Source organism: Drosophila navojoa, chromosome 4, assembly GCF_054131105.1.
Source record: "Drosophila navojoa isolate 15081-1374.11 chromosome 4, UAZ_NAV_1.0, whole genome shotgun sequence".
Lineage (NCBI taxonomy): Eukaryota > Metazoa > Arthropoda > Insecta > Diptera > Drosophilidae > Drosophila > Drosophila navojoa.
Genome location: NC_142892.1, coordinates 16705552 through 16722055, shown reverse-complemented (window position 1 = coordinate 16722055; position 16504 = coordinate 16705552). Strand labels below are relative to the sequence as shown.

The 16504-nt window shown below is 35.6% G+C and overlaps 3 protein-coding genes across 6 annotated transcripts in view; all 3 read right to left on the bottom strand.

The window, feature by feature from the left end:
* The window catches only part of LOC108651980 (uronyl 2-sulfotransferase homolog pip), a 52902-nt gene extending 39965 nt beyond the window's left edge, over nt 1–12937 (bottom strand). Inside the window, exon 1 of one of the 4 annotated variants that reach the window (XM_018101945.3) lies at nt 12248–12937. In XM_018101945.3, the coding sequence (XP_017957434.1) occupies nt 12248–12336 (89 nt within the window). In that variant the 5' untranslated portion in view covers nt 12337–12937. The remainder of the gene's footprint in view (nt 1–12247) is intronic. The other 3 variants (XM_030386794.2, XM_089259011.1, XM_089259012.1) reach the window with 3 other exon arrangements.
* LOC108651979 (arrestin domain-containing protein 2) lies at nt 2257–3613 on the bottom strand. The gene has a single exon (XM_018101943.3). It carries the CDS (start codon nt 3609–3611, stop codon nt 2367–2369), a length of 1245 nt encoding a protein of 414 aa, XP_017957432.1. The 5' UTR covers nt 3612–3613; the 3' UTR covers nt 2257–2366.
* Nucleotides 3663–5164, bottom strand: LOC149091446 (arrestin domain-containing protein 4-like). The gene has a single exon (XM_089259534.1). The coding sequence runs from the start codon at nt 5006–5008 to the stop codon at nt 3824–3826; it is 1185 nt and encodes a 394-aa protein (XP_089115660.1). The 5' UTR covers nt 5009–5164; the 3' UTR covers nt 3663–3823.
* Nucleotides 12938–16504: the final 3567 nt, after the last annotated feature.

The window sequence follows — 16504 nt, the reverse complement described above, 5'->3', positions numbered from 1 at the left end:
AATATATAAATAAAGATATATTTAAAAAAAAAATGATTGATTAATTTTTTTTATTTATTTATTAATTTATTCATTCATTTATTTACTTATTTATTTATTTATTTTTTATTTATTTAATTATTTATCTATCTATTTATTTATTAATTATTTATTTATTTTTATTTATTTATACATAATAAGATTTTATTAAAAAGTATATTTTTATATTTTTATTGAAAGTGAAAATTGAGGAGTGAATGAAAAGATAAACGAAATTAGAATTCTTCATTTATCCAAACAGAGAGTTACACTGCGTATTAATACATTTATACCTTGCATTTATGAAAATATTCAATTACTGTAATTTTCCAAAGCAGAAGTAATTATATATACACATATATGTATACTAAATATTTCTTTATTATATGCACAATAACAATGGAAAATAGTTTAGTATAGTGCAGTATATATTAATACATTGCGTATACTTAATTTGATTCATATACACAAATGTTAATCTGTCTTATTTATATATAATAATATTAAATAAATTGCGACTATCTATAATCAAAAGTGAATCATTTTCGAAGACAAAATCATTCTTTAATTCACAACCCCATTTACAATTCGGCCTTAAATGGCCATTTAAAGCCAACTCAGCAACAGCTCAATGTGCCAATAATTGATGCTGCCCACTGGAATCAATTGCACTTGAAGCCCACGCCTAATGCTCGCACACTTCACAATTGTCAGCTAGCACAGAAAACTACGAAAAAAAAAGAAGAAGAAGAAGACCATAAAAGGCCGGCAGTTTGCTCTAAAAAGAATCCGAAAACTGCAATAAAGCAGTTCAAGTTTTTGCCATTTGGTTTTGTTGTTGCCAAATATTGGCCAAGACCAAGTCGAATGCACTTTCAAAACAAAAAACTAAAAAAAATAAAGCAAAAGCTCACAAAGAAAAAGATCGTAAAAAACAAAGGCGAGTCGCAGCCAATGCCGCCTAAGCAGCCGAACAGACCCCGAACGACCCCGCGCACTCACTCACTAGAGTCACAAGACAAGTCTCGGAGCAACAAATTGAAATTGTAACAAAATGCTCACGACAAATATGCGGTTGCTGTGCATGGTTACAACTTTTTTTTTTTTGGTTTTGTTCATTGCAGTGCACTCCTATGACGCAATGGTCGCATTCGAGTCATGTGCTCTGCCATTTGTGTTTGTTGGCTTTGGGCAGCGGCTAACCACAAGGCGGGGCTGGAGTTGGGGTTGGGGCTGCGGGAGCACTTGGGGCACTGGAGCTGGCTCTGGCGCTGGCTGTGGCTGCGTCTAGGCCAGGTCCAGAGCCGGTCCAGTCTACAATTTTTTTTTCTTAAGCGTTTACTATAATTAAAATTTAAAAACTGCATTTTTCAGCATCTCAGCATCGCCGAGGAGTGGTTCGAGGCAACAAAAGCTACACGTTAACAAAACAATAAAATTGTTGCCGAAACATGAAATGAAGTCAACATAAGTGAGTGGACAAACGAACAAAACTAACTATACAAGAGCGTCGGTATTTATAATTAAAATAATATTTTTAAAGATGAACTAACAAAAAAAACTTAAAAACAAATGGGAAGTTGGTTCAGTTTTGTTTAAGAAGCCGAAGAAAAATATTGGGGTCATAGAGAGGATATTTTAAAAAATTATGTAGGATATATGGATGTATATATGTGTATGATTTATGTATATGTATGTATATGAGGCAGGAAATTGAAAGATAGAGAACGGTAGATAGAAGCGACGGACAGAATTTGCATGAATTAAGTATGAGAGGAGAGAAAGAGAGCGAGAGAGAGAGAGAGAAGTTTAGATATACTTAAATAGAATATATAGCTTAGTGAAAAAACTGATAACGAAGAAGTGAGAAACTGAGACAGAGAGAGAGAGAGATAGAGAGAGAGAGAGAGATAGATACTAGGAGAGAGAGAGAGAGGGAGAGAGACCTCTATATCTCAGTCTCTCTCCCTCTATATCTCAGTCTGCCTCCCTCTATATCTCAGTCTCTCTCGCTCTCTCTCTATCGAACCTCTATATCTCAGTCTCTCTCTCTCTCTCTATCTATCTCTCTCTCTCTATCTATCTCTCTATCTATCTCTCTCTCTATCTCTCTCTCTCTCATCTATCTCTCTCTATCTCTCTCAGCATACATATATTGCTATATATATATATACATATATAGTTCGAATAACACCAATGCAGATATCTAAACCTACGCCAAGTCAAATCCCCGTACAGCCAGCATTGAGAATAAATATTTATATATAAGTTCCGAATAGACGTTTTCAATAAATACAGGGAGGAAAATAATAATTTAAAACGCTCGCCGTTCGCACTACAAGCATTACTTAATCTGTTGGTTTTTTTGGAGACTGATCTGGATCTACAATTATATCCTTCTCCGAAGCAGTCTCGGATGTTGAGTCATTGCTCGGCGTCAGCCCTCGCCGTCTCTTGAGCGACGCTTTGGGCTGTGCGTAGTAGGCGTAAACGGTGTAGATCGGCATGAAATCGTCTGGGCGATTCCTGCTCTCTTCGTGGGGGTCCACGAAATGCTTACGTATCTTTTCTGGACTCTGGAAGAGGAGTGTCGTACTAGTGTATAGAGCCGGTCGATCCACTTGGCTTTTTGCGATCTTCTCGGCATCGGGTACAAATTCTTTCGTCTGGTCGCGATTTCCACTCTGCTTCAATGGAATCGTGCCGATAGTAATCGGCGTTTCAATGTTCCATTTCAGATGGAAGCCGGTGAATATGACAGATAGTCGTAGCTTATACGATATATGTATTATGTGGGGTCCCTGGGACGAGGGCTGCACCGTAGGCACTTCGTAGCTGCCACTCAGCTTTCGTTTCGTCTGATGAGCCACGCGCTTAGTCTCCCGTTCGCCGCGCATATATGTATGAACTACGCGTCGGGTATTTTCCACCTTGAATGTGTAGGTCTGCACCAGGGTCATCATGAAGGCCTTGACATCAACATTCTGCGACATATTATCCACATGCAGGCTATAGTTGATTGTCTGCCCGGGCACATAGCCACCGAATGGAATGTAGAGGTTCAGCTTGACGGAGCCACCGCCAAAGGGCCAGCAGCAAAACTTTCTTGTCTTCTCCACTTCAATGGGCCTTAGCATCTCTGGATACAGGTTAAGATCGTAGGGCTGCAGCACGGCCAGCGGCTTGCGGAACACCTTCTTGAACATAATCAGGCGATTCATGACCAGCGACAGCTCATACGACACTTTGCCGTACTTGCCCAGGCACGAGGTGGGGCAATGGGCCGGCAGTGGAATGGAGAACGTATAGGTGTGCGTGCCATCCGGTAGTTGGCCTCTATCGGCAACATTCTGCTGATATCGCGTATACGTCTCGACTGCCGTTGAGACATATCTTTCGTTTCTCAGCTCGTCCCTGGTATGAGCGCTACGCGTATCATCGAAGGCAACTCGCGCCAGGCCCACAAAGAGTATATAGATGCCAGTTACAGTTTTCGCCGAAGTTGTTTTCAATACAATCTTTCCTGTGATTCTTTCGCCGCTGTACAACACTGCATTGGGCCGATCGAGCATGAACTCACAAACGGTGGACATGTCAAAGGGAAGCACAGAGTAGCAATTGATTGAATTGAATTTAAAATACCATTGTTAATTTCGAAATCTTAGTCGTATATTCATATGTATTCTCAATTCTATAAAAAGGTAAATAAAATCCAAAGCTTTCTAAGATTGAAGAATTAGCAAGCAGTTCACAAATTAAAATTTTTAGGTCGGCAGCCAGTCCATAGTGTTGAAATTTGTTGCATTTAAAAGAATTCAGCGTATAGAATTGAAATTAGTTGTAGAGATAGAGATGATGAACACACTTTCGGCACGACTTCTGAAGGAGTGTTTCGTACAGCTCCCAATTCACTATCCGATACACCATCCGATACATCCGATAAATCTTTCTTCTTGATAGCATGCTTTGGTAGACTTGCCAACGATGCACCCGATGAACAGGAGTGGGTGCTGCGTTTCTTTGGCATTGGTCTTTGTGCAGCAGGCTTACCTCTTTTACGCATCTTCTTGGAACTACCATCTGAGCTGGAAGCCAATGGGCTTGTGCCGATTGTAATGGGCACATCGATATACCATTTCAGGTGCCAACCGGTGAGTATTACAGTCATCCGTAGCTTATACGATACCTTGATTATGGTCTTCATCTGAGATGAGGGCGCCACTGATGGTATTTCGTAGCTGGCACTTATCGTTCGTTTCGTCAGATGTTTCACTAGCTCACACTTTGTTTCGCTGCACACGGACCGCGAGCTGACGCGTCGATACCCATTGGCAAAGTATTCGGACTCCTGGACTAGAGTCACTGTGTAACTCTTAACATCTATACTTTTCGACTTATTATGGACATCAAGCGTATAGTTCATTTTCTGGCCAGGCGAATATCCACCAGATGGTACTTTGAGGCGCAAGTCGATTATGCCCGGCCGAAAGGGCCAGCGCCAGAGTTTTCTAATCGCCTCATGCTCAATGGGCACCAGCGATTTGGGATCTGAGCTTAGATCGTAGGGCTGCACCACATCTATCGACGTTTTGTATATCCTATTCGTCTTCCACTTACGTTCTATTACGAGTGACAGCTCATACCACACCCTTCCGAATTTGCTCGAGATGGAGGTGGGGCAGTGCGATGGAAGTGGTATTGCAAATGCAAAGGTATTTTGGCCTTTTGGCAGTTTTGCCTTTCCGAAAATTTCACTCCGATATGTCATATACGTCTCGGTTGCTGACGAGACAAGTCTTTCGGGTGCCTTTTCGTCACTCTCGCGATTGACGAGTGTCTCCTCGAAGTGCACATCTGCGCGGCCAATGAACGTGATGTAAATACTTTTGATGGATTCCGCAGCTCTTGTCTTCAATACAATCTGTCCCGTTAAATTCTCGCCGCTGCGCACTCTCGGCAGGTCCGGCTTGAACTCACAAATTATGCGCATAGTGTGCGGTAATGTAAAGTGGTGCCATCCAATTTAACTAAACGCTAACATTATTAATTTCAAAGTCAAGGAGTTTTTTTTAAGTATATTTTCCATTGTCTTACCAATGGAAAATATATAAAATTAATGATATTTAAAAACAAAGCTGCCTGAGTTTGAAATTTCTGGCAATCAAGTTAAATGTCTATATGACTTTTTAAAATACATTTAAATAAATTTTTTTAAAATTTAATCGATGCTTTAAAAAATATTTAAAAGTGTAAAATAGTATTTTTTAATATTAAACAAAAATTTTATTTTTTGTAATAAAACTGATTTTTATATAAAATTAAAAACAATTGTCAAATAGTATTTTTTAATATTAAATAAAATTTTTATATATTTAATAAAACTGATTTTTATACAAAATTTAAAGCAAATGTGTAAAGTCTCTATTGAAATAGATTAAATTGATTTTAAATAATTTTTAGATGCATTATAATGAAATTAAAAATATAAAATAAATTTTTTATTAACTTTAAAATAAATTTAAGAATAATTCAAAATCATTTTATATGATTTTTATATAAAATTAAAAACAAATGTGTAGTCTCTATTGAAATAGATTAAATTAATTTTAAATAATTTGTAGATGCATTATAATGAAATTAAAAATATAAAAAAAAATTTTATTACTTTTAAAATAAATTTAAAAATAATTCAAAATCATTTTATATGGTTTTTATGCTTACTGAATCTAAATAAATTGATTGATTAGCTTTTTTCTGAAAATACGCTCTTCTAGTTAGCAACCAGTTTATAGATTTGAAATTCAGGAAGCTGAACGATTGTTGCCACGCCGCATTGCCAACCGAAATTCATTTAAGTTAGCTGCACGCATGAGCCATTCGATTGGCAATGCGCATCAGCTGCATAGAAAGGCAGCTGAGCAAAGATGCAAAGCACTCGACTAGGTGCGCTTTACTCTGAGATCTATTATTGATTTTTGTTTAATTTTGGTGAAAGGTGCGCTGTTTGCGATTTGCCTCAAGTTACGTGTGGGTCACAGCACCTGCCGCACAGTCACACAGCACTGAGCCCATTCGGCAGCAGCGGGCGGTCAATCAAAATGAACACCAGAAAAAAAAAGAAGAAGCTGAAAACACGACGTAATATGGGCAAAATGGGAATGCCCTTAATATGCCTGAGAAATGAGAGTTTCGGCCGCACAGCACGTGGCTGGTAACACATTGACTAGACTAAAGAAACATTGAAAGGAAAAAAATGATTGCAGAGATTTATGTTTTACGAACATGTTGTTCAAACTTCAATATGCTCGCTGCTGTTCGATGCTTGCTGTTTGCTATCATTAAAATCCATTTTTGATTTTAGCCTTTCACAACAATAAGCAATGAGCAAGAGGAGCTACGGCTGAGTCTTGGCCCCCATAACTCTGGTTCATTAACAAGAATCTGCCTAGAGGCATCAGTTTAATGGGCATATTCGTACGTTTCGATTTAACAGCTAACGAACCTTAAATAGATGAACTTTTATGTGAGAAGAAGCTTAAATAGATACTTTAAGTTTATTATACGATTATGTTTACAGCTTGATTGAAAACTAAAATTTAATGTAAGGTATAACAAATATTAAATAACTTAGCTTTACAATGAATGTTTTTTGAGCATTTTTATTCACTTTGAGCAAAACTGTTATACTATTATACTTCAAACGAATGCGCAGACATAGTTCAGCCTTTCCCTTACTTTCCAGAAAACTTGTATACTTGAATCTAATCTTAGAAAATCATATGTTCTTAATATCAGCTAAGATTTATTAAGATTACAATAGGATTCATGTGAGCCTTTCACTTCTGTACTAAGCTGTTATACTGTTATAACTATAATAAATCTCAAAGCAGATTTGTTCTTCCGAATCTAATTTACACAGATCAGATGTTTGCTTAAGTTTTGTTGTTTCTTTCTTTTTCTTCATATCGAAATTTAATGCAAGAGTTGTAAAAATTGTTTTTTGGTTAAACAGCGGCAACAATTCCAATTTAATTTATCTAGGTGGTTTTTTTTTTCTTTTTGCAATTGCTGTACTCATAGAGAAGCGAAAGTGAGTAACTACCTGGCGTAAAGTATGGAGACAGCGATGTAGACGCAGAGTGGAGTCTTTCGAGTATGTAAATCACCTTAACTACAGCACACGGCGCAGATTTATGGGCGCCAGCTACTTGGCGAGCAGAATTTTTTATGGCACCCAAAAGAGCGTGGACCATGGAACATGCTCGGTTTACTAAGCGAGCGTAGAAAACTGACTGCGCGCTGGGCGGTGCGGCGGTTGGGTGGATCGGCGACCATTAGGCAATGCGGCCGCAGAACTGTCACAATCGATTAGATGCCGACGCCGCCGCAAAAAAAAAGGGCGTCAAGTGAAAGCAAAGGGGCGTCAGCGGTTGTCTTCAATTGCAAAAGAGCAATTAGCATCTAGATGATTCAGTTAACTTTATATATATATATATATATATTCTATATATATGCATATAAATCGAATACTCTGAAGTTGCTAAGTGGCTGAGTCAGAAATTTAGCGAATTGTCAAAGTGTGCCCCAATCAAGATATTTAACATTTATTTGTGGCACTCTGCAGCAGTATAATGCTATAAAATGTTAAGTGCTATTAACAGTAACATGTTAACAGAATTTAAAGTATTATAATTTTATGTTCAGCTAATAAGCTATGTATTTAAGTTCGATTGAAATACTATTTTTTATATCAAAATAGTTTTCAGTATATATTTAAAAAATTATTAGCAATAAAAATGCTATAAAAAAGTATTGATAAACAATTTAATAATGCAAAAATTTATTTAAGGCCATTTTATTAAATTTATTAACAAAAATATAATAAAAAAAAATATATTATTTAATAAAAATTGATAAATTAATTAATACAGTCTAATCAAGTCTTATGTAACGTGCAAAATAATAACAAAACATATTAATAACAAGCCATTAACCCATTTTTGTTTGCGTGAATATTTACCTATATATCACCTTTTCTTTGTTATTATTTCCCTTATACATACATATATTAAAGACATTTGCATTGCACTGCAAGTCAGTCGCGCGTGCCAACTAAAGCAACAAAAACAACAAACGCTTCAACTACAACCATGATGTACAACATTATCGTTAACATTACGCATTGTACGCCCCGCCCACTCGCCGACGGACTCCGTCCGGCATGTCCATATTTGTATATCAAGTGAAAGCTATTCACTTCATTTCCACTTTTTGCTGTTGTTTGTTATTTTTCTGCCAAAACTGTTGTGTTGCACATTTTTCACATGATTGTGTTAATCAGTTTTTACCTTCTACTATATATTGTCTGATATTTGCTGTTGTATTTTTCAATTTAGTGTTTACACAGTGAAACATGGCGAACTTTTGACCGTTTTACATAATATAACTGTATAACAGCTGCCCTTTGTGGGTGGGCTCACTAGGACTATGCAAAAGTCGCTTAGTTCCATTTCTCTTGAAAATCTTCATTCTGTTTTCATATAAACATAATGGACTGTTATAGAGTCTTGGCAATTCGCAGTGTGGGTGTGCGTGTCTGTGTCTCGTTTTAGTCAACATCTAAAATATTTGTGTGACCAGAAGGCGTTAAACAGTTACGGTTATAAAATGGCTATAATAGTTGGCAGCAATGTAAACAATTTTAGGCTTTCACTCCCATTAAATTGCGTGCGAAAAGAGATCTGTTAACATGGCAAGCCAACAGATGCGGGTAACAGAGCGACGGCATCTTTACATGCAAATGTTGAGAGACTCAACTGTTGTGGCGCCAGCATATGTGTAACAGGCTAGCAGCAGGCGCCGCCGGTCAATGTAAAAAAAGAGTCCAGACGCCAGCTAACCGTTAAAGCTTTCGCTGCCGTCTGCAGCGGCAACAGCTTACACATTCTTGTTGTAAAAATAAAAAGCACAAAACGGAAAAGCCAAAGACGCAAAACAAACGAACGGAACACTTTGATGGTCACAACATTTATCGGCCGACAGTTAATAAACTAATTGTGCATACAGAAAAAATTTGTAATTGTGTGTGTGTGTGTGTCTGTGCGTATGTAAGTTGATTTGGCAAACAGTCACACCTAATACAAGAAAGCCGTAATAATTAGCTTCAATGCGCCCAACTGCTGCAAATGATTTCTTTTGACTGTCGGTCTGCCAGCCAAATCATTTAATTGTCATCAAGCAGTGCTTGGCATAATTGCTATCAAGCAGTGCAAAAGCAGCAGGCGTCGGCATTGCGACGCTAAGATTAAAGAAAACAGCAGCAATAACAGCAACAGTAGCTGCTAATTTCGGTAGTCGAGAAAAGAGAGAGATCGGGTAAAAGAGAGGGGGAACGAGTTGAGTTGGTTTATGAGGGATACCTACGTACGTACGTGAAAGTGTAAAAGTTCTAATTGAATATACACAGCTCGTAGCATCTGACGTCACATTATTGTGTGGTAATAAATACATACATATGCATAGATGCAATTATATGCATACAAATTAATTTTATTGATAGAATGCGGTATAACAATTGTTTTACTAACAGATTTACATACATATTCACATAAAGAGAGTGAACAGATAAATCGTTCTGTGTGTGAGACTTTGAACAGAATCAGCAAAAGAATTCAAAGACAATAACAAGTGTTAGCATGCTTAACAGTGATGTTTATACCCGATTGGGAGATGGTGTTGTCTGACAGTTCTGTTAATAAACTACTGCTACTGTACTTTCCCACTGTTCAGCACTCTCTTAGCTTGCATTCTCTGTAATGAGTTTAATTTAATTGTTTAACTTCAACAAGAGCTGCATAAAATGGCTAGTTAATCAATAAGTGCATTTTTGTGTATGCATTTTTAAACAACAAGCACTCAAAAGCTGCTCACGTTAACCAATGAATGTATACGGAGTCCTGTTGATCAAACGATGCAACGATTTTGCAATTAATTAATTTAATTAATATCAATTAAGCAGCGGCAGCAACAACAGCAAAAGGGCACGAGTAATGTAAATAAAAGCTCAATGCCCGCATCAATATTTGTAGTTTATTTTGATTTTGTTAAAATCTTTCCAGTGTGACAATACGGCAACAAATATTTATTTTATTTTGTGGCATAAACAAAAGTTTTTCCCTCTTTTTTTCGGTTAATTGCAATACCAATTAAAAGCTGTTTACCAATTGATTGATTGAATGAATGACCGACTGACTAAATTAAAATAGCCAAACGACCGAAGCGTACAAATTGTCAAAATGAGCGTAAAATTTAATGCAAACGCCCTACGAAAAGTTAAATGCAATTAATTTATAAATAAGTAATTTATTTTCTTAACAGACGGGCGACTATTTAAACATAACAACAATATTGGAAAATATAATTAAATACGTGTTTATTAACTCGTATTTATTTGAAATGAAATCAAAGACAGTTCTGCTATTCGTATTTAACATGAAATTAATTAAAATGAATAAATATGTGAGGAGTACAAAAATGGCATAACATAATAATAACATTACAATAAACATTTTTTTTTTTTAAATAAATATAAAAAAAAAAACAAAGCATTTGTAAGAAGAATATATATTCAAATATAAAAATAATATTTGTCTTTTATTATTAGTTGAAATATTTCAATTAGGTAATATTGTTTTTGTTATTATTTTTTATTCTTAGCATTAAATTTAAGTAAATTGATTAAAAATAAAATAGTTGTAAATATTAGCTTTAGTTTTATGTATGTACATATATAAATATTAATCAATATTAATTTAATTACCAAAACTCTGTTAATTATTGATTCATTATATATTAGCATGGAGTTTTCACGCTAATTTTATTTTTATTAGCATGAAGTTAACTTTAAGTAGTTGTACTAATTAAAAAATGTAATATAGAAATAGATATACATATATACTATAATAATAAATATTTTTGTGTGAATGAAATAAATAATTATTCTATTAAAATACAAATAAATTATTATTATTATGCCATATTAGATTTTTTAATATCAATTATTTGCTTGAAGGTATCAAAAATAATTAAAAATCATTATTTCTTGATGATAAAAATATAATAAATAATATAATAAATTAAATAAAGATAAAATTCACTTGAAGCTCATATCTCTACTCTGATTCGTTATGAATTTCATTTATGGCCAACTCTGTTGATTGTTGTTATTTCATTAACATTTTCCTAATGTTTATTCATCTTGAGGCTAAAGCAAATTCCCACACCTACAAGAAAAACCGCAACATCAACAATCAACGCCTTTTGCTTTTATTTTTATTTTGCGTTGGCTTTTTTCAAATACCAATTAGGCCATAACAAGTGTTTGTTCGGTATATCATTAGCTTACATCTAATGCGCTCTCAATTGCAACACATTTGGGTCTTGCCACAAGTTGCACAATAAGCGGACGCAGCGCAACGTGGCCAAAACACCTTAACTAATGGCCCGGCCCGCTATAGTCCGGGCAGCGCCTAATGAGCGGCCAGCCAGCCAGCTAGCCATCATTTGAGCGCTTTAAAAGGCAGGCCAGAACCTAAACAAAAACCGATGAAAAGAAAACCAACAAAGAAGAAGAAGAATCGGTAGCTGGTGTGGGGCACTGTGGCTACTTGAGATACTTGAGTTTGAATTGGAGTTTTAGTTTGAGTTTGAGTTTTCGAGGTTTTTCTTTTATTTTTTTTTGGCTAACAGAAAAAAAAAACTGGCCCCGAAATAAAATATGACTGCAGAACAATTGAAAAACAACAAACAGCAAAAAAAAAATGCGAGTTGACTTCAAGTTATTTGAAACTGGAGCACGTTAAGAGTATTCTGATTGGATGGCTAATGCAGCGACAGTGGCAGCTGCATTTGCCGCTGCAGATGACCATGAAATGCGTTTTTATATGATTTTTTTCACTTGCAATCGGTTCAGATCGGCTCACAAGATAACAAAAAAAATTATGTTTCACTTTTGCTCGCTGCGAGTTGAAAAAACCGAAAGTTAACAACAGAGAATCAAGCCAGAATTGAGTGCACGTCAAGTCTTATTGGAGTCCAATAAGCAATGATGACCGGTTTGCAATTACATGCCTCAAACTCAGAAGACAAGCATAAAAACAATTCAAGTATATATATAATATCTTAATTATTTATTGATTTTTTTTTTAATTTTTTATTTTTAATGACTTACCGCTTAGGATAAGGTATGCGCCTGTATTTGAAGGCATTTTCCACATCGCGCAGCTTCATTTTGTATGAACGATCTGTGCTCAGAGACATTTACAAAGCACACAAATACACACGGATATATAAACACGCGCACACTCACTCACACACACACATACATACACATACACAAAATGTAGTACACTCTCGGCTCAGCGTTGAGCAGCTTTTCTAATTCTCTTCTTTCACACTGTCACAAGACTTGCAGTTGCTGTTGTTGTAAGTGCTGTAAGCTTTTTTGCGTTTAACCGTTAACGGTTATGTGGCAGCCCGGCACGACAGCGGCAGAGACTAAGAGAGTCACGTGTGTAGCGCACAACGTTCGCGGCACAACTGAATGTTCCTGTGAGCGTTTGGCCGCCTTTTTGGCCCAACTTCAAATGTTGATCGGCTTTGCTGTAGCTGCGGCTGCGGCCGCTTCGTCGCAACGTCGACGTTTGCGTCTGCGCTGAGCGCTAGTTACGTTTACCGTTTGTTGTTGCTGTTGCTGCTTTTGCCAGCTGCCACCAGCTGCTTTTACCATTTTCTTTTGCACACTCATTCGATCGAACATCTCTCTTCGCTTGCGCTCTTTAACTCACGTGCAGTGGCACAATATCGTGGGACGCCACTGTGCGCCATTTGATGTCTGCATTTTTGTTATTGTCCACAGTTTAGAGTTTTAGTGCTGGCATCGAAATCCACTTTTTTCTTTTAATTTTTTTTAAGTGTACTATTTGGGCCGCTAATATTTGAACAGATTGTGAACGTACCAAACCGTCGTCAAATAATGATAAATATCCAGTTGCCTGTATTAATAATAATTGTTCGTCAGTCTTTGAACAGATGTTTAGAATTTCTGTCTTCTGGAATCGTACAGAAATTCAATAAACATACATATGTATATATGATTATACAAATTATTTAAACAGGTTTGTCTTTTGTTCCGCCCGCTGAACCAAGACTTGACCTTTCCGGCCAAAGTTTGGTAATTTATTTATAGTTTTTTTTTTTTTATTCTTTATTCTTTTGCCACTTCTCTTTCAAATTTGATCTTTGGAAATATTTTTGCTGAAATTTCTGTAGAAATTAATTATATTTACATGTTTCAGTCCGTCTCGCACTTGGAGCACATTGACCCTATGCTTATTGGTAGAACAGTGAGCGCTGTAAGAATGCGCACCATTGACACCTGAGCTATAGAATGTGTTTACGGGCTTGTAATGAAATCTTTGGCTTTAATTGAACAGCTGAACTTCGTTTTTAAAAGTACATTAAAACATGAGTAGAGGAAGTTAGTTTTGTAACTTTTTAGCGTTATCAGTATTTTCTTAGGCATATACTTTTTATAAGCACTGCTCGGTTGCGATATCTCAATTTTCGTGCTGGCGTCTGTCGGCTGTTGGCCAAAAAGTTTGCGCTTTATATATAAATTTATAATATATATAAATTTCTTTTTTTTCTGAATTTTTCTTTTTTTATTTAATTTAATTTTTTTTTTTTTTTAATCGAGCAGCAAAAAATTGATTGTTTCGACTTTTTTGCAACAAGCTGAAAATTCATGTAAATTTCTTGATAAAAAAATCGAAAAACGCAAAGTCAACACTAAAATTATACAAAAGAAACAAGACCAAAAAAAGAGTTAAACAAATAGCAGAAAAAAATAAAAACAAACATAAATTAATTGCCGTTGTTTATGTTAACGACAATTAGCTGAGATAAGTGTGAGCCGCATAGCGTGCGAGCGAGATGGCGCGATTATATAAGAGCAGATGCAGCATCAATTGAAATCGATTTGCAATCGTGAATTGTTTAAAGAAATTTCTGTCAGCAGATTGCACAGATTTTTGGACGAAAAGTGAATTTGATGTGTCATACAAGCTAACCACAAACATAATAATCATGATGATCATGATGATGATGAGCAGAATAATGCTCATTTAGAAGTAACTTGAATTTGTTGGCCACTTTGCACAGTGTCTGCCAACAGTTTACTTATCAGTGTGCAATAAGTTTTTCACTATTGTTGTTGTTGTAGTCAGTTGTTTTTGTTGTTGTTGCTGGTTTAACAATTGTGCTGAACGTGCAATTCAATTGTAAACAACTTCAATTGGCTCTCGGCGCAAATACAAATACATTTGTGCATGTTTGTGGACTCGGCAGCAGCAGCAGACACATAGCATAACAGTGGCGAGGCGTGCTGTAAGAGTTGCTCATTAATGTAGATATGTATATTAAAAATATATATATTTCTTTCTATAAATGAAAGACAACTTAATTTAGTTAAAATCTTATACAACAGAAATAATAAATAAAAATAATTAAATAAATAATAATAAATAAAAAATTAATGAACGACTCTTACATGAAAACAGAAGAAAAATACTGAAAAAATACCAAAAATACTGAAAAATACTGAAAAATAATATAGCCGACTAAGTAAAACCAAGTATTAGCAGTTATTAGACAGTCGGTTACTTCCGCCTGGACCATTTTTGCTAGTTTACCCATTTAATGAACAGCCCTCGCAGTTGAAACACCAACTCTTACATGAGAATAGAGGAAAAATATCGAAAATACCGAAAAAATACCAAATTTTTGCAATTTTTTATTTTTGAGCAAACTACTTAATTAATATAGCTGACTAAATAAAACCAAGTACTAGCATGTATTAGACAGTAGAATACTTCCACCTGGAGTCTTTTTTGGTAGTTTACCCATTTTATGAGCAGCCCTCGCAGTTGAAACACCAACTCTTACATGAAAACAAAAGAAAATACCGAAAAAATACTAAAAAATACTAAAAATACTAAAAAATACTAAAAATACCAAATTTATTGCAACTTTTATTCTTAAGCAAACTACTTAATTAATAAAGTCTCCTAGGTAAAACCAAGCATTAGCAGCTATTAGACAGTCGGTTATTTCCGCCTGGACCATTTTTGCTAGTTTACCCATTCTATGAACAGCCCTCGTAGTTGAGCTTATCAACGCCATTTGGCCTAGACTGCAGGTGATGCAGCTGATGGTCACTAAAGAGAGAGCGGGAAAGAGAGTGAGAGGGAGAGTAAGAGCGAGTGACGAATGAAGTCAGCTGGCGGCAATAAACAGCGCCACAGTTGAGCAAACAGCCAGAGCAGATGACAAATGATGTGTGTGTGCGTGTGGGCGTGGCAGAGCAGAGGCTTGGCTGAGCATGGCCAAAAAGGAATGCGGGGCATCAATAGTCGTACCTGTGGCTATTGCCATGCGGGTCAGCCAACCCAGTTAGAGCCACGCCTCGAGCCTTGGCCGCTGCCTTAGCTCTGACGCCGACGTGGCGAGCCTTTTGGCCAGGATGAGCGCAATCAGCGCCAGCAAATAGCCATGGCTGAAAGCAATTCCGAATGAAACAAACGCCATTTTAGGTATTTTTAAAATTCTTGTTCAAGTTTTGTTTTCATTTTGGTTTTTAATTGTCGTTCTTTATTTTTTGTTTGTTGTTTTTTTTTTTTCATTTTATATATATATATATTTTAAATACTCGTTTCATCTATTTGATTCAGTGCGTCATCATTATAAGTTTTATTTTGTTTTTATTTTCTCATACTATATCGTACTATTTATACTTATATATTTTCTTTTATATATTTAATATCGTTTTCATTTGTCTTTTCTTTTTTTTTTTTTTGTTTATTATACAAGTGAAACTTATGGCAACAGAAATAATTTATGAGCCCAGTCGCGGGCGGGGTCTGAATAATGAAAACTATTTTTTGTTGAAATATATTTGACAGTTTTTCTCGCCTTACCGTTTCGTCTATTTACACAGCTGATCTCTACATTCATTTGCTTTTCACTTGTTCGATATATTTTATTTGTTTACTTTTCAAATAAATTATATGTCGTGTGTTTTATTTACTTGTTTTTTTTTTTGTTTTATTTATTTTTTAATTTAATTTCGTGCACGTTTCTTCTTTTCTTCTGTTTTTGCTTTGTTGAATTGAAATCTAGTTTAAACACAGTTGGCACACGCACAAAAGTCTGTGAAGAAACGTGACTGTGACTGTGACTGTGACTGTGACTATAACAGTGACTCGTTGAGTACAGATCTTTTTAAAGTTACTTCTTCTTGATTTACTAGATATTTTGCATGCATATATATGTTTTTAGGGTGACCAAATAGCAAAAATTGGCAAAGAATTTTATTTATTTTCATGTTCACTAAATTAAAATGAAATTTTAATGAAATAAACAGAATTTT

What these genes read in the sequence shown, in the direction of transcription:
- LOC108651979 (XM_018101943.3), bottom strand. Translation starts at nt 3,611, where the DNA reads ATGTCCACCGTTTGTGAGTTCATGCTCGATCGGCCCAATGCAGTGTTG.
- LOC149091446 (XM_089259534.1), bottom strand. Translation starts at nt 5,008, where the DNA reads ATGCGCATAATTTGTGAGTTCAAGCCGGACCTGCCGAGAGTGCGCAGC.